The sequence below is a fragment of the Anarrhichthys ocellatus genome, unplaced genomic scaffold, assembly GCF_004355925.1.
Source record: "Anarrhichthys ocellatus isolate YVR2014 unplaced genomic scaffold, GSC_Weel_1.0 scaffold11, whole genome shotgun sequence".
Classification (NCBI taxonomy): domain Eukaryota; kingdom Metazoa; phylum Chordata; class Actinopteri; order Perciformes; family Anarhichadidae; genus Anarrhichthys; species Anarrhichthys ocellatus.
Window position 1 is genome coordinate 8314198 of NW_022280041.1, and position 22868 is coordinate 8337065.

The following is a 22868-nucleotide window of genomic DNA, read 5'->3' on the forward strand; positions in this document are numbered from 1 at the left end:
TCCTTATCAGAATAGAGACAAAAAAATGGATACATTTCGTTTTTCAATCAGTTCACAAACTCGTTTTATTGCAGCATACATAAGTGTAGACATTCAATTCCTTTCCACAGGACAGTAAGAGGTCACCTAAATCTATTGTTACAGAACGGTCTCTTCTGTACATCCTCTGCCATGTGGAGGTCAGATTTACAAAGTCAGTACAGGATGGGATCCTTTAAGACGGATTAAAAGGGGAAGGTTGTTAGTCATAAAAATGCTAAATTACACCGTCTGCAATCCGAATGTCAATAATACAAAAATAAATAATTGAGAATTCCATTTTCTTTCGGCGCAAAAAACGACTGTGTTAATTGTTTTCATGTGGTCTCATCTCATCCTCACCCTGGGTTAAGGTCAGGTTGTGATTGATACAGTGCAAATTGGATATTTCACAATATCATCGCGTCTGTACAAAGTCAGTCCATCTACACCCACTTCCCAACAGCTCATCACAGCACTCTGCTTGCTCCTGTCCGTTTCTGCATTTACTGGAATGTCGTGCTGTGAAATTGTTTCTTTATTTAACACACTGTCAGCAGTACTGAAGAAGCCCCTGTGCAGCATAAAGCTCCAATTGCTACCACTAACCATAAAAGCAATCTCGTCTGCAAATGGTATACCCAATTTAAAAAAATAATAAACTGGTTTGTTCTATGCTAGATTAAGGAGTAGCCCCATTACATGTGAGTTACAGTTCTAATTCAACATTACAATAAGGCATATTAGCTGAACGAGTAAAGTATATTATTGTTAAAAGACGCAGATATTAAAAACACAAGTTGGATTGAATGCTCGGTCAGCTGTCTGTCCCCGCAAGAGAACGCGCGTCTTTGTTTTAAAGTGTGGGAATCTGTAGCGTCCCATCGATGCGTTTGTGGATAATAGCTTCCTTCAATCTGCTGATTTCATTCTGTTGCTGCAGAGATCGCTAATATTTCTTTAAAGACCTATTTTGATTGCAAGGCATCTGGAATGTTGCAGAATCCATTTTTAGTGATTGATAATTAGTGATTGTCCTCAGTCCTCTCCCGTTTACGCGTGTGCTTCCAATGCATATTTACACAGACAGAGAGCCGCGCTCTGATCCTGTACACTTACAATGAAACAAACTTGAACATTCATTAAGACTCGGATCACACAAACAGTCAAGGCATCGAGGAAAAACCCTGCTTTCAGATTTCTCCCCCAAAGTAAACAATATGTACAAAAAGACGGGTGGACATGAGTTACTGTTATTTCTTGTTATTTCTTTCAAAAAGTGCACAAACGAACAATCAGGGTACGTTCACAGTCTCAAACAACTTAGACTGATGTAATGGGGAGACAGCTGGGACAGATTTAGGCAAAGTGGGCAAAAAGGCTACAAGACAGGGAACGATTACACACACACAGGCACACACAACAGGGGCAGTCGATATATATTCTGTACAATGATTTATCAATCTATACACCATCTGTAAAGAAGCACACCTCAACTAGACCCAAATAATTCACTGCAGCTCTCCAAGCCACTTACAGAAACAGTCCCTCCTGTAAGTAGCTGCTTGGAAAGCCTCTGAAAAGCATCACACGGTTGTAAAAAAAAAAAAAAAAAAAAAGCAGACGATGGGCATCTTCCAAGACGAGCGGAAGAAAAAGTACCATGTTCGGGCAACTGGAGGTGTTTCAACACCAAATCACTTTGCGCTCACACCCCGGGCCCGCCACCTGTCCTTCCCTCCTGCTGTCGCACTTGACCAGCCCGATTTTTTTCTTTTTTGTGTGTCAGATGACGGGGGTCCCGAAGCATTTAAGGCAGCACTGGACGCTGGGGCTGGGCAGTTGATCGATGCGGTGCAAAGACTTGAGCTGCTCGGCGCTCAGTTCGTCGTAAGCCAAGCGGTACTCCCTGTCAAAGGCCTCTGCAGGTACACAGAGAGATTCACAAAGTCAGAGAAGAGAGTAAGCATCTTTTACTCTTTAAGGATAGTTGTTAGAGTTTCGTAAATGAAAACCATTAAAAGGCTAAATGATACAACCTTCAGATGGTGGTGTGATGGAACTGGTTGATTTAACTTACCTACGTCGATATTCTCCTTCCCCAACGCCACCAGTGAGAGGAACAATATTTCTCTATAGATACTCCTGAGAGAAATACACAGGACATGAGACATGAGGTGCTTTCATTAACATTACACATATTACACATATTATACACACATGTCCAAATGCTTGGTGGGAAAAATCTTGAAGAAAGGTTAAATTGGACACATTTTTTTAAGGAGGAGGACAAAGACGGACCTCTGCCTTTTGACACCCTCTGGGCGCCGTTTGATCTCTCGGATCAACAGGTTGATTGGCCCGTAGACGTCGTTGGTCTGGATGTTGCGAACAATCGTGTTGAGGAGTGTACGAATCTCCTGGTGGTCCGTCGGAGCCAGCATCCCCTTCTTCTCCACTGGAAAACAACACAAGCGCCATCAGAAAGACTGTTATTCTGTCCTTTTTAGGAAGGAGCCTCAAGTCTTCTGGCCAACAGTGATATTGTGACTTTTATTGCCAAGGTTTCAGCTAATATTAAACCCATAACAGCATACTCCATGTCAAACATTCATATTTAGCTCAATTTGCGACTAATACATCCCCACACTTCCTTTGTGACATTGCAAATACTTGTCTTTGTCTCCCTCTAGTGGTGTAGGTAGTTTCTACAAATAAAAAAAGACATTATGAATCTTCATATAGTGGCATTAAAAGTGTATGATTCTGGATGTCAACACTCACACAAGGTCCTCCAGAGCTGGTAGAGGGGCTCTCCATGTTCCTGGTGTAGATTGATGTTGTCCCACAGGAGCTGGACGTATACCTGCTTCGTGTCCTGGGACAGTGACGTCAGGGGCAGCTGCAAAGATAAAACCTTTAGTTATATTACGGCAGAAGAGACCACAAAGGAAACATCTCAACAGTCTTGAGTAAATTGTTTAGGACAGGATGAGTTCGATGACTAATAGTGGATGACGAATAATGATAGATGACCCGTTAAGTCTCTCACCTGTACTCCCTTGTTGCAGTGCTCAGAAGTAAGGATGAGGCCAGGGAGGTGAGTGGGAAGGTCCAGGCGACGGAAATACCAAACCAGGTTCCAGAAGATGATGGGGTGCTGGCTGAGGAACTTGTGGGTGTAGATCACCTGGTTGGACATAGCAGACTAGCTCAGCAGCTGTGTGGCAAACGTTTGCTGTAAACCCGACTGCAGGATCGCACGCGTGCGTGTGTATGTGGGAACTTTTACCTGATCGCCCTCGTTCTCCAACAGGGTCTCCAGCTCCTTGCGCAGCACCAAAGGGCTGAGGTACGGTACGGACACAGGCTTTGGGTTCGGCCTTTTAGTCCCCATGCCATCCTGACGAACACACACACCGATCATTTTTCACTGCACTGCAGCTATGGTGGTTTTGGCAAAATATCTACACACACTGGTTTTGTGACAGTAAGGAGGACTGACCGACACCTCTTGCAGGCTGCAGGGCAGGCTGGTGGTGGAGACGCCGTGTCCAGGTCTCTGGGAGTAGTCCAGGCTCTGCAGCGGGCCACCGACACTGTTGCTGCGCGTCAGTGACGTCCCACTGCAGCTCCGCTGCTTCCCCGCTGCCTGGTGCTCCAGGAGACCTAAGGGGTCCGACTGCACCGGCTCTGGAATCAGACTAGAAACACAACAGGCAAAGAGGACTCAGGAAAAGGTTCTGCCACAACAAAGTATTTAGCTTAAGGTTAATACGTTTGCAAAATCATCATCATCCTGGCCATGGCTTTTTTACATCCGGTGTCAAACTGACTTCACATGTCACAACTTTGAGGGGCTTTCGTTTGGTGTGTACCTCTTATGTGCTCCAGGCAGAGTGTCTGGAGTCTCCCTAGGTTCCTCTTCAGGGAAAGCGATAAGGTCTGGGGTCTTTATGTCAGCCGAGCTGCTGGCTGTGGGCTGGGCACTGGTGCTGTGGATACTGTCTCCTGAGGCACTGGGTTTCATGTAGAACCTGAGATGGAACATTTTTCAGCCAGTTTGTATGAGACTCTCTCAGTTTTATACCTCATCTTAATATTACTTTAAGATAGGTACACAGGAGAAGTGACAGATTCTTACCCGGTCGTAGTTCGCAAGTCGTGAAACTCGACGTGCAATAAGGGAAGAAAGGCTGTCTGACAGAAGGGACAGTTGGTGTTGAGGTTGGAGTCATCGGCTGTCCACCCTGCCATTATCTCCTCGTCGTACACCAGGGATTCACAAGAGTGGCACTGGGAGCAGCTGGACATCAGCACCTGTCAGCAAGGAAATGTGTCCAACCGGTTAGTTACGGCCATGTACGTGCTGGCGTAGAAAGCACAGCAGTGCAGCACAGAGCAGTTTACTGACCTCCAGTGCACAGTTCTGGTAAATGCTCGAGGAGGAAGCGTGATGCGAGGAGCCTTGCTCAGAGTCTGGACCCCTGCCTGCTCGTCCAGGAGTTGGATCTGCGGATAGAGACAAAAAAAAAAAAACGAATTTCACAGGCCAGCGAACATCATCGGGCCCTTTTCTTTCTCTCCCCACATATACGTGCACTACAGAATGAGTGCTTACGTGTTTGGTGGGTCCCTCGGCCCGTGTCACTGCTGCCACTGCTGCTGCCCAGGCTGGTGCAGCTCTGGTGGAGACCGTTGGCCACCAACCCCGGGATGACTCCTCTCTCGGGGCTATCATCTGCTTCACGTGCAGCCAGCATGTGTTCATCCAGATGGGACGGGAAGCCGCCGCCACCCTGAGCTTGTTCTTCCTGCGGAGTAAAGTTAGACGTGATTAAAGAGGATTGCTCGAAATCATCAGCGGTGCTGACAAAATTCTGGGGGGAAAAAAAAAATTATGCAGCTAATAAAATAAAAGGAAAAAGCATCATTTAATAACACTCACCTCGTCATCCGAGTAGGAGTAAGCTGAAGCAACTGCTCCCCACACTTTGCTGGCCACATTTGCCGCCTGTTTCATGCTCGACCGAAGCACATCTATCTTAGGTCCCGACAAGAGGTGGTCCATCTTGATGCCTGAAATGGAGTTGATGACCGAGCCCAACGACCCCCCCTGGGAGGACTTGACCAGCGCCGTCAGCGAGGACGATCTAGGACCGGGGCTACCCGTTGCGCTGCCGGGGGTCTTCGTCTTTGCTGCGAAAGTCTTGGAGCGAGTAACAGTGTTGGGGCTGCGCTTGGGTGTATCGCCTGGGGAGCCATTTGGAGTTTTGACAGGAGGCACGGGGAGGCTAGACCTGCGCTCCAGAGACTGTTTGAGCTGTGGGGGGTCGGTGGAGTCTCCCTGGGCCTGCTGGAGCTCCATGCTGGAGGACTTCACGCTCAGGGGGCTTCTCAGGCTCATGTACATTTCGATTTCCTCGGCCAGGTTGCGGGACACCACAGCGGGCACGGAGCGCGGCGGCTCCTGGCTGCTGATAGAGGCCGACTCGTCGCTCTCGGTCACCAAGAGGGAAAGTGGGTCAGCACCCACCTCCACGTCCGCCCTCTCCAGGGTCGGCACTCGCAACCCCGGGTCCTCCTCGCTTGTTTCAGTGCGTTTCCTCTCTCGGTTCACCATTTTTAACTCCGTCCCGTCTAGCTCTTCATCCTCTCCCTTCCCTTCTTCTGCTGCCGCTCCTGCTGCTGCTCCCTCTTCCTCTGGCAGCTTCACTAATGTCAAGACCTGATCGTCTTCAGGCTCTTCCTCCAGGTCTTTAAAAAGTGCTTTGGACACAATATTCGGAGGTGGACTTTGGCCTGCACAGAGCGCTGCCTCCAGGATTCGGGCATCGGCACCCATCTGACTGGCCATGTGGTCCACGCCTTTCTCTAGGAGCATCCCGGCGCGGGTTTCAGCGCTGAAGCTACAGCTGCGCTCACCAAAGGACTTATTCCGCTGGTGTTGAGTCTGGTTAGCCACACCCCCCGATGGCAGCGAGGTGTTGTCTTCTGGGAGAGACACGTTATCAGTCTTGCTGTGTCTCCTGAACAGCTTCCCTGTACCTGCAGAAAACATACAGATATAGTGAGGGTTGTCCTTTTCTTAATTAAACTTAAAGACCTCCTCTTCCTCCTCACCTGCTTCCCTGCCACCATCAAAGCTCCCCGTGGACAGCTTCACAATACTGGGGACAGGCGAGGGGACATCAACAGGACCGGGGGGCTCTGCTACTACTACAGCACTGTCCACTGAGCCAGCAACGTCACCTCCTGGTTATAAACGTACATTGGCAAAAGAACAATATAAATGTACAAGGAAGAAATGGGGTTTCTATTGCACACACATTTAAATGCATAAGCACTGGAATGAGAGAAGCGTTTGTTACCGTTATGTTGCGCTCTGGAATCGTTTCTCTCCTCAGTGGGCAGGACGGCTGAATGTGAAAGCACCTGGTGCAACTCATCCTTGGAGCCGTAGCCTTGATCAGACTGCCGTCCTGCGGAGCACACAAATCACACAAACCATGCTTTAACTGCTGTGGCCACTGGCGTTGCAGCCACTCCAGATCTCAGCAGCAGTCAGAGCCTCAAAAAAACATACCAGCAAATGTTGTTTTTTAAAGCCTTACACATGCAAAACATCTCAGCTTGAGTGGATCAGTACCTGTGCTGCAGTGGTTGTCTGCTGTGTCTTCCATGCCGTGGCTGTGGACGAACAGGTCGTGTTCCTCGCCGTTGACCTCACCTGAGCTGTCAGCACTTCCATGACTCAAACGGTCAGCGTTGGTGACTGTTGACCCGCCTATTGATGCTGCTAAAGACAGAAGGACACAAAGAAAAGAAAAAAAAAGGGTGAGAAACAAGGAAACAGACAGAGGAAACGGTAACAGTGTCTCCAATTATCCAGCCCTATCACAATCTATGTTCCTACCTGTGGTGGGTTTCTTCTTGGAAGGTGTTCGGTCCACAGCGTTCTTGAACTGGGCCACTCCACGAAGCACATTACGAAGCTTGGTCCACATAAAGAGGCCACTGCGGTTTCTGCTCGGCCATGGGCTCTCTAAGACGGCCTGCAGAGGGAGCAGACAGAAGGATGAGGACATGCGTAGGTAGACAGAAAGTCTTAAAATTGTCGCCAAAGTGGCTTATTGTCATGCTTACATTTGCTTTGAGCTACAATAAAGATATATTTTAGCAATGTAAAGTGCTGCAGGTGACCTTGTTGTAGTATCCATATGTGATGGCGTTTGGCTGCACTCCAGCTTTCTTCATCTCAACCAGGACTCGCACGGCCATGACAGGAAGACCCCACACACCACAGAGCTGCATCATCACTCTGTAACACACCTGATAACCACAGAGATAAAAACATGAGAAAAAGCCACAAATAATGACAAGTATTTCACCATGAGACAAAGACGTTTAAACATGAAGAAATATTAGTTAACTCTGACTGTACCTCATCCAGCACCTCCACCTCAGTGGTCCTCATCTTCAGGAGGACGTTGTACGCCTGCTGCATGCCACGGCTTTTAGACTTGGAGAGTCGCACGGCTGCTGGCAGGCAGATGAACCACAGGCTGTAGCAGTGACTGAACAGACAGCGGGCCCAAAGCGGGGGGTTGGAGTGGAAACGCTTAGCCATCTTGTATGCTAGCTTGATCTCCTGTTGGACAAGGTGGACATTTAAAGCATGAATGGTTTGAAGAGTGCGATAGAACATCTTAACTAAAACATCTGGTCCCTGTAGGCAGATGCGTTTCAGTGACATTGCTGCTACTTCTGCCGAGTGTGACTGTGCGAGCATTGTGCCCACCTGTTTTGTCCTCTTAGCCAGTAGTGCAGGGCTGCTGGACAGACTGGCCCCCGCTGCTCTGCTGCTGAGCGCTGGGCGGAACTCCCTCGGACGGTCGAACAGCTCCATATCCAGCCTGGGGAAACTTTTATAGCTGGGGGATGAGAAGTAGGATTAGTGCAAGGTCACGTGCCTCAGACTTTTTCTGCTTTAGTATCAATATTTTTCTGTCCAATAAAGATCGTCTATACTACAGGTATAAGACTTACATGTATCTGGGGGCAGGTTCAGTTCCATCGCCCACCGGAGGTTCGGGGGGCATGACAAAAACAGTGTGTTCACTCTTCTGGGACTCGTCCAGCTCCAACAGTCTCGTGTCCTCAGATGACTCTCCTTCAACCTGCAGCAAGGATCGCATCCAGAGCCTTAGCGATACAGACTTGACTTTTACAGAAAGCGACCTCGGCAGGTCATTTCCTGTCTGATGGCAGGAAGTAAACAACTACAAGCGTAACACCATCTATTATGCTTTAGGCAGTGAAAGATGTTTTTTAATCCAAGGTTAGGATTCAAGGGTGAGAACATTTATCGCAGGGAGAAAAAAGGTTAATCTAAATTACCTTTTAATGTTAGTCACAAACACAGAAACAGCAAGGCATGAGGAAAACTGATTACAGTGTAAGCACAGGTTTACCTTGGTGCCCTTGTCGGTGATTTTATCAGAGGGAAAAAGCTGCAAGAAGAGGAAAGAGAGCAAAGGGACCAGAATGAATGAGAGGAAATTTTGGCTTCCTTACACACCCAGTGGACCAATGTTATTTTGCCAATAAAACATAAAACAAAGGGCCGTTCAACCTCCGGGGGAAGAGGAAAAACAAAAACAGCATAAAACTAGAGTACGGCGTGTACATATCGGAGACCGGCATGACGCCGGTTACGTAATCACCTTCTCGACACAGTCGTCAAAAAAGGCCAGGCCGGTGTCCTTGTCACTGACAAAGGTGCACTCCTCGATGAAGCGGATGAATATCTGCGTCTTGGTGAGCTGGGAGTAGAACTTCTGGTGGGCTCGGTCTCTGCTTTTGAGAAACCCTGCAGGAAGGAGAGGACAGATTGTGTTGTCACTTCTTAAGTTCAACAGAAATCGACTTTGAAAAATTCACGTCATTCTTATATTCACCTCAACATGTTTTTATTAAATGAATGTGTCGCTGTTAAGACAACAGTATTAAAATATGCTGCGTTACAAGCCCTTTCCTTCACTCCATCTGCATCGATCTCTCACAGTGAAGGTGAATGGAAGAGAGACTTAATTTCCCAGAAACAGACATCAGTGAAGTCTTTTTACAGCCAAGGAGAAAGCTGATAGATTTGTAAAAACACTTAAGTTGAGTGATAAGTTAAGATGCTCCTCGAAATAGAAATGTCAATAACACTCAACATTAGGTGAAGCTATCGAAATTAAGGCCGGTAAATTATGCATAGGTTACAAAGCCAGGAAGCTGTCAACGCACCCAGGTTTCTATAGCATTAGGCTGCGCATAAACAAATAAATGACCTAGATATTGATTTCTATGGTTTTACACATCATCCACCTTCATTTTCCCCTAGTTCCACATAGCCGTCAATCTCTTGCTCACCTTGCAGGTCGTAGAGGGAGTCTGCAGCCGTGGCCTTCTCGGAGGGCGCCTGGGTGATGGGTTTGAGGTAGTAGCGGTAGCCCCTCAGGATGGAGGCCATGAAGCGAAGGAAGGCCTCCTGGATTTCCATCTCCAGGGCAGTCTTCTTCTTTTGCCAGGTGAAGTCCGCCTCGTCCACCGCCGAGTCTTCCTGTGGTGTTTGACGTACTGAAACTATAAACACACAACAAATTACAAGGTCGATTTAAACAACTGAAGTAAATTCTGATAGTGTTATATAAAAGGAGGCGCTTGGCAAGGCAGTACATTGAAAATGATGCACATTATTAAACCAAGTACTATTAAGATTTACATATATAACTATGGATACAAGTATGGAGCCCTGAAACTGACTAAATATAATACAAGTGTATCTTTTTTGAAACAGGGAGTTGCCTGACGTGAGGTTTCAGCTACAGGAGGAGGGGAGATGCTGTTCGTACCAGTGGCCAGCTGGTGGTGCAAGTTGCTCAGTGTGTTCATGAGACTCTTGCCGGGCTTCTTTGGCAGGTTCTTCCAGTTGCTGTGTCTCTTTTCGTCAGAACTGTAAACACACACAACACCACAATGGCAGTTAGCTGGAAGTAACAGGATAATTTGCACTGTGCTCTTGGTTAAACAAATGTGTTGCTGCAATATTTGAGATCGTTGAACTTTACGAGAGCTGTAAATATACAGTAAAACGCTGGCAGCGACATGGGTTTAGTATCAAAGCACAGCATACAGGTAGATAGTGTTGGTGTCCAGATCCACACAGACAACATCCGGCGGGGGGTCGTAAAGGTCGAAGTAGCGGGAGTCCACGCCCACTATAAATGGACAAGGAGCATTGAGGACGCCTGCTAGGGAGAGCGGGCACAGGGGGATGTAGGGACACTGCCACTGGAAGGGGAAGATCATCTGAGGAGAGACAAGAGAGAGAAGCACAATTAAGAGCTTTACATTACAAGCTCTGGAGGTAGAAACATTGCAACACTCTAAATGCATTTTGGGGACTTTTAAAGATTTGGACATCCTGTGTTTTCAAAGAGACATATTTGGCAAAGTTCAGTTAATATCTCGATCCAAACTAAATCAAAAAGCAGCCGATGCTGCTGAAACTCAATCTCGTCAGTAAGCACCACTGAACATGTTCGCGTGGTGGATGATACTCACAGCCACCACAGCCTCGGCCACTCCGGTGAGCACGGCGGGCCGCAGTGAGTGCAGCAGGATCTTGCTCTCCAGCAGGATAAAGTGCAGTAGTGTGGCGCAGTTCTCCGAGCCCAGATTCATCAGCAGAGTGCCGTAGTCCGCCCCGCTGACAGGGAGAGAGAGCACAGGTGAGATGAGTGAGTCTGTGCAGAGGGTGGGAAAAACAGGAAGCCAGAGAGAGGAGACATAGGGGATGAAGGGAGTGTGAAAATAGGGGTTCTAACTGAGTTTGTAACTAGAGACAGATATTAGATAAGTAGGGAGAAAACAAGGCAATTAAAAACATACTAATGGTAGATAATGAAGATCCCAAAAGAGAAACAAATAGGTTGAGTTCTTTCAACAGTTTTAATTGTTAGTATTTTTTTAATCAACTTACACACATCTTAAAATATAACGTAAAACAACAAACCTGCAAGTCATACTTGCTTTGTGATGCACATAATGAAAATCCTCTGTTGTGACTCTGTGCAACTGATTCAATTTGACAGGATGTCCAGTAGTTTCTAATGTTGTTAAGAGAATTTGGCCGTTAACTTTCATTTGATCAGTGTGGCCAAGAGTCTACTTGATCCACTGTTTACATCTGCCGTCATCTTGCTGGGGACTGTTTCAGAACCTGATATGACCTTTTAGAAGGCTTGTTAATTGAGACTCAAAAAGGCAGCCACAGCAGTGTTATTTTCCAACATTTAGTTGGAAATAATTTAGCAATTATTCTTAGTTTTAACAAAGGCCTGACAATCACCATTTTTGTGGGTTTTCAATGAAAAAACAAACAAACAGCATGCAGAGTTTTGTTTCCATTTCAGCTTGAAGTAGAAACAAAATTGTCAATGTATAAAGAATAAATTGAAAGTGTCACCCAATGTTTGAAAAGAAAAAGTATTTCAACAAAGTAACTGAACATATTATTTGTTGTAAAATCAATGTGTTAAGTTAAGCATTGTACCTGAGTGGTAAAGGTGTACACACAGGCTGGGAGAGGACCAAGGTGTCATACACCGAGAGCTGAGAGGAAATAAATACAGAATGTTCATGGAAGGAATTATTAAAAACTAAATTGTACGCATGGTAAAGAACATATTTGACTCACAACATTATCGCAATAATAAAAAAAATAGAAAAAACATGTCACCTGGACCAATATTCTTGGCCTCTGAGGGGAAGGAAATGACACATTGTGCATGAAGTGCGAGATGTGCCTGTTGAGAGAAATACACAAAATGTGGTCTTTAAATTATCGTCAAACAAATGCAGCCACCACGTTTAACCTATCAAAAGGTGAGCTTTGAGATGTGCATATTGGCATTAATGTCCCCAAACAACTGATATAAAAATGTCAAAGGTTGCAAGCAGATTTTTTACTTCTCAATAGGCAGCGGGTGAGGGCCGGAGAAGGAGAGCTTGTAGAGGAACATCAGGAACTTGCGGAAGGACTCAAAGAAGGGCCAGTGGGAGAGCAGGCAGATGCATTTATTGCTGTTCACGGGCCGGTTGGGGATCACCTTCTTCTCCACCGTGGTGAGCAGGCCCAGCTGGATCTTCTGCTTCTCGCTCAACTGATCCACCGGATGTGGCTCGTAGAACTGGATGGCTGATCCATACACCTGGAACCAGAGATACAGACAGATTCATGAAGTCAATTTGTGGTATTTTTGGCTTCCTGGCCAGTTTAACTTCGATAGAAATCTGTTTAACAATCTTTCAAAAGGGCTTTTCAACTGTAGCCCAATCCAGAGCTTGCTTTTGGTTGCTGCATCTCACCTTCTCACCAGACGAGATGGTTAAAACAAACGTGGAGAAGATGGGCAGAGGGTCAGGCGTGTTTGGTGCCCAACACTCGATCTTGGCGCCCATCGGCAAACAAAACAGAGGGACAGATTCTGACAGAGGAAAAGACTCATAGTCCTCTTCTGGGTAACGAAAGATGAGACCTGGATAACAAAGGGAAAAACAAATAATTATGGCTTTATTTCTTTGCGAGGCTCTAAGAAAAGGGAGATCTGTGTTTTTCAGGTCTGATGTAAAGGGGTAAGTACGATACTCCGGTTTCCTTTTCAGGTGGTAACTGTTCTGCTTCACTGTGTAAACTGTTGTTTGGTGAGATGTCGTTCCAACAAGACACACATTCTTCTGTGAACATGTGCATTACACAAACAAGCCTGCAGATACACAAATACTGGGCGTGGCAGGAAGTGCCGCTGTCTGAGAATGAATACACAGCCGCCTCACAGGAAAAAGGCCGGACAAAAAGATAAAGCCAGCATATGTGTGTGTGTGTGTGTGTGTGTGTGTGTGTGTGTGTGAGCATGAACACTGATTATACACGTGTTACACAGCGAGCTGTTCCAAAGGCCAATCTGTTAAGGAAGCGTTCAGTCAGTGGAAATATCACACAACAATTTAGAAATGCCAGCTGCAATAACCAAGAACTATCTCGTGCAAGATCACAGACGCAACGAAGGTGAGACAAAGACGTAACAGAGGCCGATAGAGACAACACACAGAGCTGCACTATTTCCAACTACACTGCGTTTTTTCATATCAATACGTCAGAAAGACAAGTTATTATTATGGCAAAACATCTTTGACCCCAATTGATATCATAAAGGGAGTCTATTTACACCAGGAAACAGATGAATATGTTAGAAAAACATAAAAAATACATAAATAAAAAAAGACTACAGTGAACTTTTAACATGGTAAACCATCAGAGACTTTTACTCACCAGCTTTGTAACTGATGGAATTGGATGCAGATACGGATTTCTTGTAACACAGGAACACATTGGAGCCCCACTGAAAGGTTAAAAACATAAATGTGACAAATCTGTTCTCCAAGGACGGATGGTGCACAAGTGCTGTAGCGCAAGGATCACAGTTGGACTCACCATGCCACAGTTGAGGTTCTTGTCCACTTTGCAAAAGGTATGTGGCGGTATCTCCCCTTTGCTCGTGACAATGACGCAGATGTCCGTCACCGCGAGGGAGTTCTGAGGCTGGACGGGCGGCGCTCGGCGTAAGGTGATGAAGATGCGCTGCGAGGTGGCGGAGCTGTTGTTGACGTTGGCGCAGCGGCCGTACGGTGTGGCCTGGATGACCTCGCAGCCCTGGATCAGGCGCTCCTTACCCTCGTACAGCACACTGGTAAACACAACAAACAGTCAGTAAAAAAAAAAACACATTTTGTGTAAAAATAGAAAAATATCATCATTTCAGTGTGTTGCACAAGAAAAAACCAACAACCAACACAATGAATAATGGATGTTTTCTCCTGTTTCACAGCGAGGATCAGTGTGCGGTCAGCGCCACGTACTTTCTTCCTAAAGCGCTGGTTTCCCTTTGAGGACTCGGTGAGGAGCCCGTCTTCAAAGGGTGATGTGATTCAGACCTATTTACCAACTGACTCATTCAAATCGCAGACAGCAAAAGGGAAACTTCCACATCAAGATTCTCATATCCAGCTAAGAGAAAAATAAATGCAAGAATATGGATTGCTGCCCAAATGTTTTGTGCATCACCAGTTGCAGCAAAAAGTTGTGGATTTTTGTCTTTTGCATGACTGCAGGGCTTCTATGGCAGCATGCTCCATGCGCTCCCATTCCATCTGGACAATGCCAAGTAGGAGGCCAAAAGCTGTGATCGCTGCCCTCTTTAAAACTAAGACCCCCCCCCCCACTTAAAACTAATTTATCTTGTGCAGGCTACAGGGCAGCCATCGCAGATACAATAGTCCTGCAACACTCCACTTATTCTGAAAAGAATGCAGGACAAACCCAGAGAGGCCAGGAGAACAGTTGCCAGCAAATTCTCATTTTGGCAAACAAAAAAAAAAGAAAAAAAAAAAAAAGAAGCCGGGCGTCCTAATGGGCACAGTGAGTCGTGACGCTTTGGAGCCCCCCGGGCTCTGCTCCGCTGGCTTCACTGGCAGAAGGAAGAATGATTTACAGGTTGCACGTTTTCCCAGTTATTCTTTCGGTGGATGACGACCAGCAGGTGGGGACAGGAATCACATGAAGGAAGGAGCAACATGGCCAAACAATATTTACTGACCTTCTGTGTTGTAGTTCAACCAAAACAGAACGGTTAGGAAGTGAACCACACCATAATGCATTTGATTATGGTCTCTTTATGATATCCCTTTTTTTGCAGGGACACAGAAAATAGACCTGTGAGATCTGTTATTCAGTCTCATTAAACTGCATGATTGATTTGGTGCTTCACCCGATGAGAAAACAAAAACTATGAAGCGCATGCTTCTATTTCCTCCACACCATATGTCTGTTGGCATGGTCAGCAGACCATTAAAGGAAACACGACTTGACATCCGATCTCCCGTCTCTGCCGAGTGCACCGACGGGCTGCAGGGTTTCGTGAGGGGTGCTACGTAGTTCTGTAGTTTAAATGCCAAGTTTTAGCAGAAGGGGAAACACGTCGTCGACACGTGAAATCAACCAAATGAATCACAGAACAACGTGGATTTACGCTCAATGCGTTGCAGTCTTGTTCCATCAATGAGAAACCTGACATTAGCCGGGGGATTCTTTCAGAGAGTGAGCAGAGACTGACTGGAATCTCCAGTTTATTAGCAAGAGACACAGAAAGTTCAAGGTGTGTAGAAAACTGAAACGCCTCAGGCTGTTGCATCATTGCTCTCATTAAAGGGTGCCTAACAGATACAAAGCACTCGTGATGAAATGCGGCTAACGTTCTCTTGGCTCCTCTGTGAATAAGTAAAGAGCAGTTGTAGCTTCAGGCTTACTGGATTGGATTAAGTGAAACATGACGGGAGTTCCCTTTTCTAATGTGATATAAGGAAGCAATTGTATGAATGGATAGGAGCCAAGAGGTGTGGCTGAGGGAGGGAGAGCTACATGATGCAACGGGGCCGAGTGAATGGAGCAGTCAACGCACCTACTTCCTTCATCCTGACTAAACGCTTTGTCATCGAAGTTAAATCTAACATGACAAACACAAATGTTAGAAACAGTTTCCTTGATGAAATTATTATAATATATGGATTAATATATCACTATAAGTAGTGACTGAACACTCGGCCTTTATACAGGCAGACATTAGCCGCGGTTTACTTTAGCTGCTGGATGTACTGACGTTACAACCAAACTCTTCTTCACTTCCACAACAAGCGACGAGCGGTTCTCGATGAACTGGATACAGCGTTGGAGGCGGGCCCTCCTTCATTCTTATGTTCTTTGGTGGCGCGTAGAGCCAAAACAAAAAGGTCAGACTGCCAGCTATAAAATGACCGTGTTTACTTTAACCCCGCCTCCCAACTGCTCATTCTTCCCTGGCTCACATGGGGAAGATAACTCTGCATTCAGCTTTAAGTGATTTAAATAAGATCTATTTCAATCTCCAAACTTCTTCTGTCCAACTGAATGATTCATACCAAGCTATTATCAAAACCAGACTCCAAACTGTTTATTGATTTGTTTTACTCACCCAACGTCAATGAGCGAGGACTTCCCCCGACCCCTCTTGTAGCACAGAAACAGCTCGGGGCTCTTCAGACTGCCATGATTGAGGTTGGCTGGCTGGCCGCTGTAGGTGCTGTCGATGCAGGTGAAGCCCTCGGGGACCGTTTCTCCCGCCGACCGGTTGATGACGGCCAAGTCGGTGATGGGCGCTTTGGGCCCGCTGGACTTGGTCTCCGACAGGTCCTGCTCCAGAGGGGTGGACTTGTCCGTCAGCCCGGCCACTACAAAGTAGTCGGTCACGCGGTGACCCTTGTCCTCGATCATGGCTGGGAGTACCTGGAAGGAAGTAAATAAGGAGGTATGAGATTCATTTAGAAGCACATTCATACACTGGTGGCCTGGAGTCATGAAGGCCGATGTTGAAACAGCTCTTACATCTCGCCACGGGACAGCGGGATTGATTACACACAGAATGTTAAGTAATACTGTGGCAAAGGCAACGAAAGGATCCTTTACGACCGCTGCACCGCAACGAAGCAAACAAACACAAGGAGTAAAGAAGGGGACTGGATTTGTTGACGTTCACGGACGCTCGTCATTATTTATCGCCGCGCTGCTCCGGTTATGTTGAGAGTTAAAGCTCCACTGGCTACAGAGAGCCATGGCAGAGCAGCCGGGCCTGGTGGAATGCTAAGAAATGCCACCGTCGGCATGAATCAAGGAGACACCAAAAGTCTACAAAACACTTGAAATGTGTGTCTTTTGCCATTTTCTAATGAAAGTATGCAAGCAATTTCCCAAGTATAGTCGGCGTTTCCGTTTTCTCGTTAATGTTTGAGTCACGACACCAAATAGTTGATGACTCAGTAATCGAATGGACATTGACGACAAAAAGACGCAGAGTTTCCATTTAGCTTTTCACAAGAAATGAAAGGGCACTTTTATCAACGCGCTGTGCCAATGAAAAGCACTTCACTTATCAAGCCTGGTCAAAAAAACAACAACAACAGAGAGCAACTGGTTGTCTAAGGAGAAAAAATAAACTTGAAGCTGACACGTCAAACGTCTTCTTCAAAGGGCTGTTTTAGGGCCAACACAGGAAGTTCTATTTTTCCAGTGGTGAGTCAGTTGTGGCGGGAGGGGGAAGAAGAAGACGAAGAAGAAGAAGAAGCCTCTTTGTGCGGCAACATCGCGCACAGACAGCTCTGGATTTTCATGACGCAGATTGATAAGTGTCAATTGTAGTTTTTCTTCCATTTCTATTTTGGACTTTTTCCACCAGTCAAGACGATCACACAAGCACAGGCATCTTGAAAAGGCAACAAAGTTGTCGTGCAAAGAGAGAAACTAAAGGTTTCTAGTTTCTAGCAGTGTAGCTGGAGGACAGGAGTGCATGTACTGGCGTCTACCGGCTGCAACGCAGTGCAGGACATCCGCTGGCTGGCGCTGTGGAAGGAGAGGCGGGGAGGCAGACTGACCTGCCTCGGAGGGAAACTGTTCAGCACGACAGCAAACAGCTGACACACGTTACACACACTTTCCACACAAAAACAAAAAAATATTTTTCTAGACTGCGAGCCTGCTTTTTTAGATTTCCATCAACTGCACAGCGCGCGGTCTTGGGACAACAATGGTGTGTGTGTGTGTGTGTGTGGAAGAAAAAAATGTTTAATTCTTAACCCGTATTTGAAAGCCTTATCTGATTGAATGATGAATTAGTTTTTAGTGAACATGCCGAAATTGATTTGTTTCAAGTGTAGTGCCAGCCTCACAGCCTCACGGCCCAGGTGGCTTTGAAGAACTGCAGCTGGATATTTGCCCAGAAAATGGCCCATTTTTTCCCTTTTCCTTTTGAAAACAATGTCGGGAAATCAAGGGAGCAGAGAGTGTAACCTTATGAACACAAGCCTCGAGCGGCAAAAAAACAATACGGTTTCATGTCATATCCAAAAGCAGAGACTGGGCGACTTCCACAAACAAACATGGCAATAAAAGTGCATCAAGGAAGATTGATTCGCAGGTAAAGAAGAGAAACATCACGGGATCAGCATTGTGGTTTTTTTGCTGTGCTCGTTCCAAAAGTAGGACATTTACTCATTCTGAGGAATGTCACTGAGACTTATTTGTTCTTGTAAGTAAGAGTCGTAAAAAGCCCAAATGATTCCAGATGGGTGTTTTTTTTCGCTAAACAAAGAATAAAGTTTGTCCCACTCCAAGATCTTATTTTATGACGATGCGCAACAGCAATCTGGAGACATAGAAATGTTTGAAGACTTAATGCTCAAAAGCAAAATGCTGTTTTCAGACTATTTGCTTTATGACAAACCACATTGCTAAATGTGGTTTGTCACCAAAGGCTGGCCAGTAAACGTATTCTGATGGTCTACGTGTGTGTGTGTGTGTGTGTGTTGAATCAGTCTGTTTATGGCTGAAACGAAACTCGCAAAACTGAACACATCTGTTCCACTCGCGTAGGAATGAGGTAGAACGTTGATGAAATCAATAAATGATTCATGCTTCGAGGTCTTCAGATATTTTTAAGGCGGTTGTTAAGTGCAGATGTCTATGCATGGGACATAGTCCCACACTTACTACATTAGTGCAAATAGAGAAGCCCACAAACCACACCGAGAGCTGAAAGCTGTGTGGAAGCATATGGCATCTAACCAGAAGTTAGAGTTCCAGCTTCTCGTACGGGTCAGGCAGTGCGTTGCACCTGTTTTCTGACACCTGTCGTGCACCGATAACATTTTCTCATTGGAATACTGCTGATTTCAGTCTCTGTTTCGACTGTTAAAGTCACACACATGATGCCCAGCAGCATATAAGCCAAGAACTGTTTTTGCATTGTCAGGGGGCGGCGAAACAAGTGGTTACCATAAATTGACACGGCAAACTGGTGAGCAGATAACCTGTGGTTTACATGCCCAGCAGACATGTTGCAACATTAGCTTTTACTTGGAGTCATGCGTCTTCCCACCTGACGAACACAACACCAATCGTAACCCCTGTATCATGATGTGTATCGTATCTCCAGATTCTCGCTAATGCACAGCCCTTGGATTAGCAGGTCTCGGGTCAGCAGGAAGGGATTGGATGTGGGTGTCGTGGCTCGCTTTCTCACTTCACAAAAGACTAATTTTTGATAATTTATGAATTAACAACCCAAGTCTGCTGAGTAATTTTAACCTTTGTCACAAACATTAGCCTCTACAATTAGTCTGCTTTGAAATGGTAATATTGGTGTGAAAACATCAAGGCTGCGAGTCACACAGCTTCCCAACAGCACGGGCACAGATCACCACAAAGTGTCACAGCAGGGAACAAAGCAGAAGAAACAAAAAGAGAAAAACAAACACCAGCCGATCCCTTTGGTCCTGAATGGGCTTTGAACGCTGCCGGTGAATGAAAATGCACTGAGGACATTAATAAACATGGTCACAAATGACCACCGGCAACACTGAATTGAGTAATGATGTTTCCCTGCTAGGGCCAGTGTTAGCTGTGCACACAACTGTGGTCTAAAAGGGCTGGAACACCTTTGTGCCAGTTCCCCTCTGCCTCCACAACACACCCGACCACATCCATACAAATATCTCTTTGAGACAGCCCGCGATAGATAAACAGTGGCGCTGCCAAGGCAACCCAAAACCCCAAACAATGCCCGGCTGCGAGACCCTGAGCGGCAACTAGTGTTACTCCGGCTGAGGAAATCGATCTGCAAGTCTTTCAAGGGTACATTTAGTATGGCTGCCATTGTTCTCTGTAGCACAGCCTCAAAAGAAAAGGCGAAATAAAGTCCAAGTCAGACCTAAAATGGCAGAGAGGGCTTGTTTTATTGTCTGGCGAGCAAATAAAACACGATAGTGGCCATAAACGGCAGTGGTGTTGACAGTGGATTAGACTAAAGAGCTTTAAAAGCTATCGTAAACAGAAGGGAGCATAACTAAGGATTTTTCCGCCCTTCACTTGCAGGGCGGAAAAAAAACATTCAGCAACCTCAAGGCATAGGCAGTGAGGCTTCTCAGGTCGAACGGTAAAACCGGTGCATTACATTTTCACAGTATTAAGTCTCGTGTTGAAACTCAAGCCTCTGCCTCCCAAAAAAAGGTTGCGCTCTGCTCTGGCCCCTCCCTTCCCATGTGAGAACCTGTTCCTCTGTTAGTCCTGAGCGCCGGCGATCGAGTGTCACGCTCTTTGTCTGGGTTGCAACTCAGGGAGTGAGGTCACTGCGACCCATAACAAAAATACTATGAAGCTCGAAGAGGACATGTACGCTGACCCGCTTCCTCAAAAAAAAAAAAAAAAAAAAACGGGCTCTGACTGCCCTGTAGCTTTGGACTCTTAAATACACATTTACATTCACATCCAGTGAACTGTCACTTTAAATTTTGACTGTACACATACTGTTTGTTTATTCAACACTAGAATTAGCTCAAGCTAGGTTTGGCATATGATGAGCAGGACTATTTAATGGTCATTTTTACATCAATGGCATCATATAACTTGATATTTATTTCATGATATTAAAAGGTAGACTTCATCCACACAGTGCCCACTTCCAGCTCAAACCTCGGCCTTAACACTTTGACGTGATTGATGCACTTTGCTTCAAAATTCACACACGCTCTTCTCAGAACCATAACTCAAATTTTAATAAAAAAGGACATTGCATACGCACTCTTGGAATCAGCGCGACTTCCTTATTATTCCAGAGCATGTTTACCAAAAACCGACGTGCCAAATGACAGCATCTCCGAGTATCCTAATAACGTCCTCTGAAAATAACAGCTTGTGGCATGACTAAGGGTCATAAGCCTCTGAATAAAGAGAGTGAAAGCCAAGCAAAAACAGCCACGCACGACAGGTTCTTACCATTCAGGCCGTACTGACGTGACGGGTCCACGACTCGCTTGTCTGCTCTCATCTTACCATGTTGAGAGCACCACAGATGCTCCACCTGGCTAACTAGCCAGCTGCTCTGTGATCAGCATGCAGGGGACGGAGGCCTATACTGTTTATACTGTGAGAGAAGGCAACACAACTTTGGAAGGTGTGCTGGAATACAAGGAGATGCAATGAATCCCTGCCTCCAGTACAACAGCCTATTCTTATTGAAGTCAGGAACTAGTAGTACAAGAGGAATACATTAACATCTCAGATTAGCAAGACCAAGCAAGAAAGTTCCACTTATCATCTGAGGTATTGTATTTTTTTTTTTAAAAGGTTGTTAAATCGGTGATCGCTCTAGTTTTTTAAAATCCTGGGCGGATCGTTCCTCGAGGCCCCCGATTTCCCTGCACTGGAAACTCTTGTTCTCTGACGGCGGCACTGGTCTCAACTTGCTTGCGACCAGTGCCAAAGGCTGGCTCATGCAGCCCAACAGCCCCCCGAGGGCAGAGGAAAACTCCTTCGTCCGCCATGAATAAAAACTGGGGAGGTCCTGCTCTACAAACCTGGTGTGTGTGTGTGTTTACTTTTAGCACTTGTAGGGCGTTAATGGCCTTCACCTGGCCGGCCCCTTCACTTCCGAGGTACCAAATTCAAAAGAGGGACCGAGACATGAAGGGGACAGAGACCGAGGCCGACATAGAAACAGAGATTTCTCTATTTAAGGACAAAGACTGGAACCCCCTTACTCCATCCCCCCCATGGTCTGCCCCACAAATGATCTCATCCCTTTTCACACAAAAGAGCCTGGAGGCTAGTTCCCCCAGGGGTGAAAGAGCCTGCCTGCCTGCGTGCCTGCGCGCGCGCGCGTGCGTGTGTGTGTGTGTGTGTGTGTGTGTGTGTGTAATGCTGGATAACAGACAGTGCCGTGTCTGTCCCGGTTATTTCAGCAGGAGCCACGCCATGCAGATCCACTCACAGCTCGACTGAAACAGCAGCTGAGCATGACACACGCACAGTTGTCATGCACTGAACCCTGGGACACTGCAAATGAGAAGAAAACGCAGTGTTTACAGAAGCGCGTGCAGAATGCAGTAATTATACTGGGCAGCGGGCCGACCCCTCGGGTATAAATAGGACAGGCCCATCCTTCGAACCAACCCTCTCTATTGTGACAAGTGTGTGCGTGTGTGTGTGTGTGTGTGTGTGTCTGAGCTTCTCTGCAAAAGGAAAAGCTCATTTTATTGAAGCTGTAACCGCTTTCAACATATTACCCAGCTGACAGCTCCTGCAGCACTGGTCGTCCACCTCAAGTGCCACTCTGTACCTCCGCGCTTTGGAGGGTCCGCAGAGCAAAGTGGTCCTCCCTGCCACCTGTCATCACAGCGGGGCCCGTTAGCGGTGAAGGCCGAGGCCGTGTGAGAGGTGCCAATGAGGTGACGAAACCTCCATTTACTGGAGTGGCGCGCGGGTTTAAGGCCAGTTGCGTTTGCTTGTTTGATTGTGTTCATGTGGCGCAAGGCGAGCTACAGTGCGTGTGCACACATAGTTCGCCGCCAAACTAGTCTGTAAAAGCGAATGGAATGAGCCACATCGGCCTTCAGTTTACGACACAGAAAATAAGTCTAAATGCTGACAGAAACGTGCTCAAGTGCACATGATAAAAAGCAGGGGATTTATTTAACTGTTCAATATTTGCTGTTCAGAGTGTTTGAGAGGTGGAGCATTCGCAGCCTCTGTGGTTTTTTTTGGGGGGGGCTTCAGATAAGTCTCTCTCTCTCTCTCTCTCTCTCTCTCTCTCTCTCTCTCTCTCTCTCTCTCTCTCTCTCTCTCTCTCTCTCTCTCTCTCTCTCTCTCTCTCTCTCTC

At 46.3% G+C, this 22868-nt stretch overlaps 1 protein-coding gene across 2 annotated transcripts in view; it reads right to left on the reverse strand.

Annotated features, from left to right (window-relative positions):
• Positions 1-34: 34 nt before the first annotated feature.
• dennd4c (DENN/MADD domain containing 4C) overlaps positions 35-22868 on the reverse strand; it is a 26018-nt gene continuing 3184 nt past the window's right edge. Inside the window, exons 2-34 of one of the 2 annotated variants that reach the window (XM_031850817.1) lie at positions 16137-16447; positions 13565-13817; positions 13403-13472; positions 12439-12608; positions 12040-12281; positions 11810-11876; positions 11624-11682; positions 10633-10777; positions 10202-10377; positions 9921-10021; positions 9439-9651; positions 8745-8890; positions 8493-8531; positions 8068-8198; positions 7820-7952; positions 7463-7669; positions 7222-7350; positions 6935-7073; positions 6668-6814; positions 6390-6500; positions 6142-6273; positions 4967-6066; positions 4640-4832; positions 4433-4530; positions 4163-4338; positions 3897-4055; positions 3524-3722; positions 3311-3421; positions 3071-3208; positions 2803-2920; positions 2320-2476; positions 2099-2163; positions 35-1940 (exon numbers count right to left, since the gene is read on the reverse strand). In XM_031850817.1, coding sequence (XP_031706677.1) covers positions 1804-1940; positions 2099-2163; positions 2320-2476; positions 2803-2920; positions 3071-3208; positions 3311-3421; positions 3524-3722; positions 3897-4055; positions 4163-4338; positions 4433-4530; positions 4640-4832; positions 4967-6066; positions 6142-6273; positions 6390-6500; positions 6668-6814; positions 6935-7073; positions 7222-7350; positions 7463-7669; positions 7820-7952; positions 8068-8198; positions 8493-8531; positions 8745-8890; positions 9439-9651; positions 9921-10021; positions 10202-10377; positions 10633-10777; positions 11624-11682; positions 11810-11876; positions 12040-12281; positions 12439-12608; positions 13403-13472; positions 13565-13817; positions 16137-16435 — 5760 coding nt within the window. In that variant the 5' untranslated portion in view covers positions 16436-16447 and the 3' untranslated portion in view covers positions 35-1803. Of the gene's footprint in view, positions 1941-2098; positions 2164-2319; positions 2477-2802; positions 2921-3070; positions 3209-3310; positions 3422-3523; positions 3723-3896; positions 4056-4162; positions 4339-4432; positions 4531-4639; positions 4833-4966; positions 6067-6141; positions 6274-6389; positions 6501-6667; positions 6818-6934; positions 7074-7221; positions 7351-7462; positions 7670-7819; positions 7953-8067; positions 8199-8492; positions 8532-8744; positions 8891-9438; positions 9652-9920; positions 10022-10201; positions 10378-10632; positions 10778-11623; positions 11683-11809; positions 11877-12039; positions 12282-12438; positions 12609-13402; positions 13473-13564; positions 13818-16136; positions 16448-22868 lie in introns of both variants that reach the window. The other variant, XM_031850816.1, reaches the window with a different exon arrangement.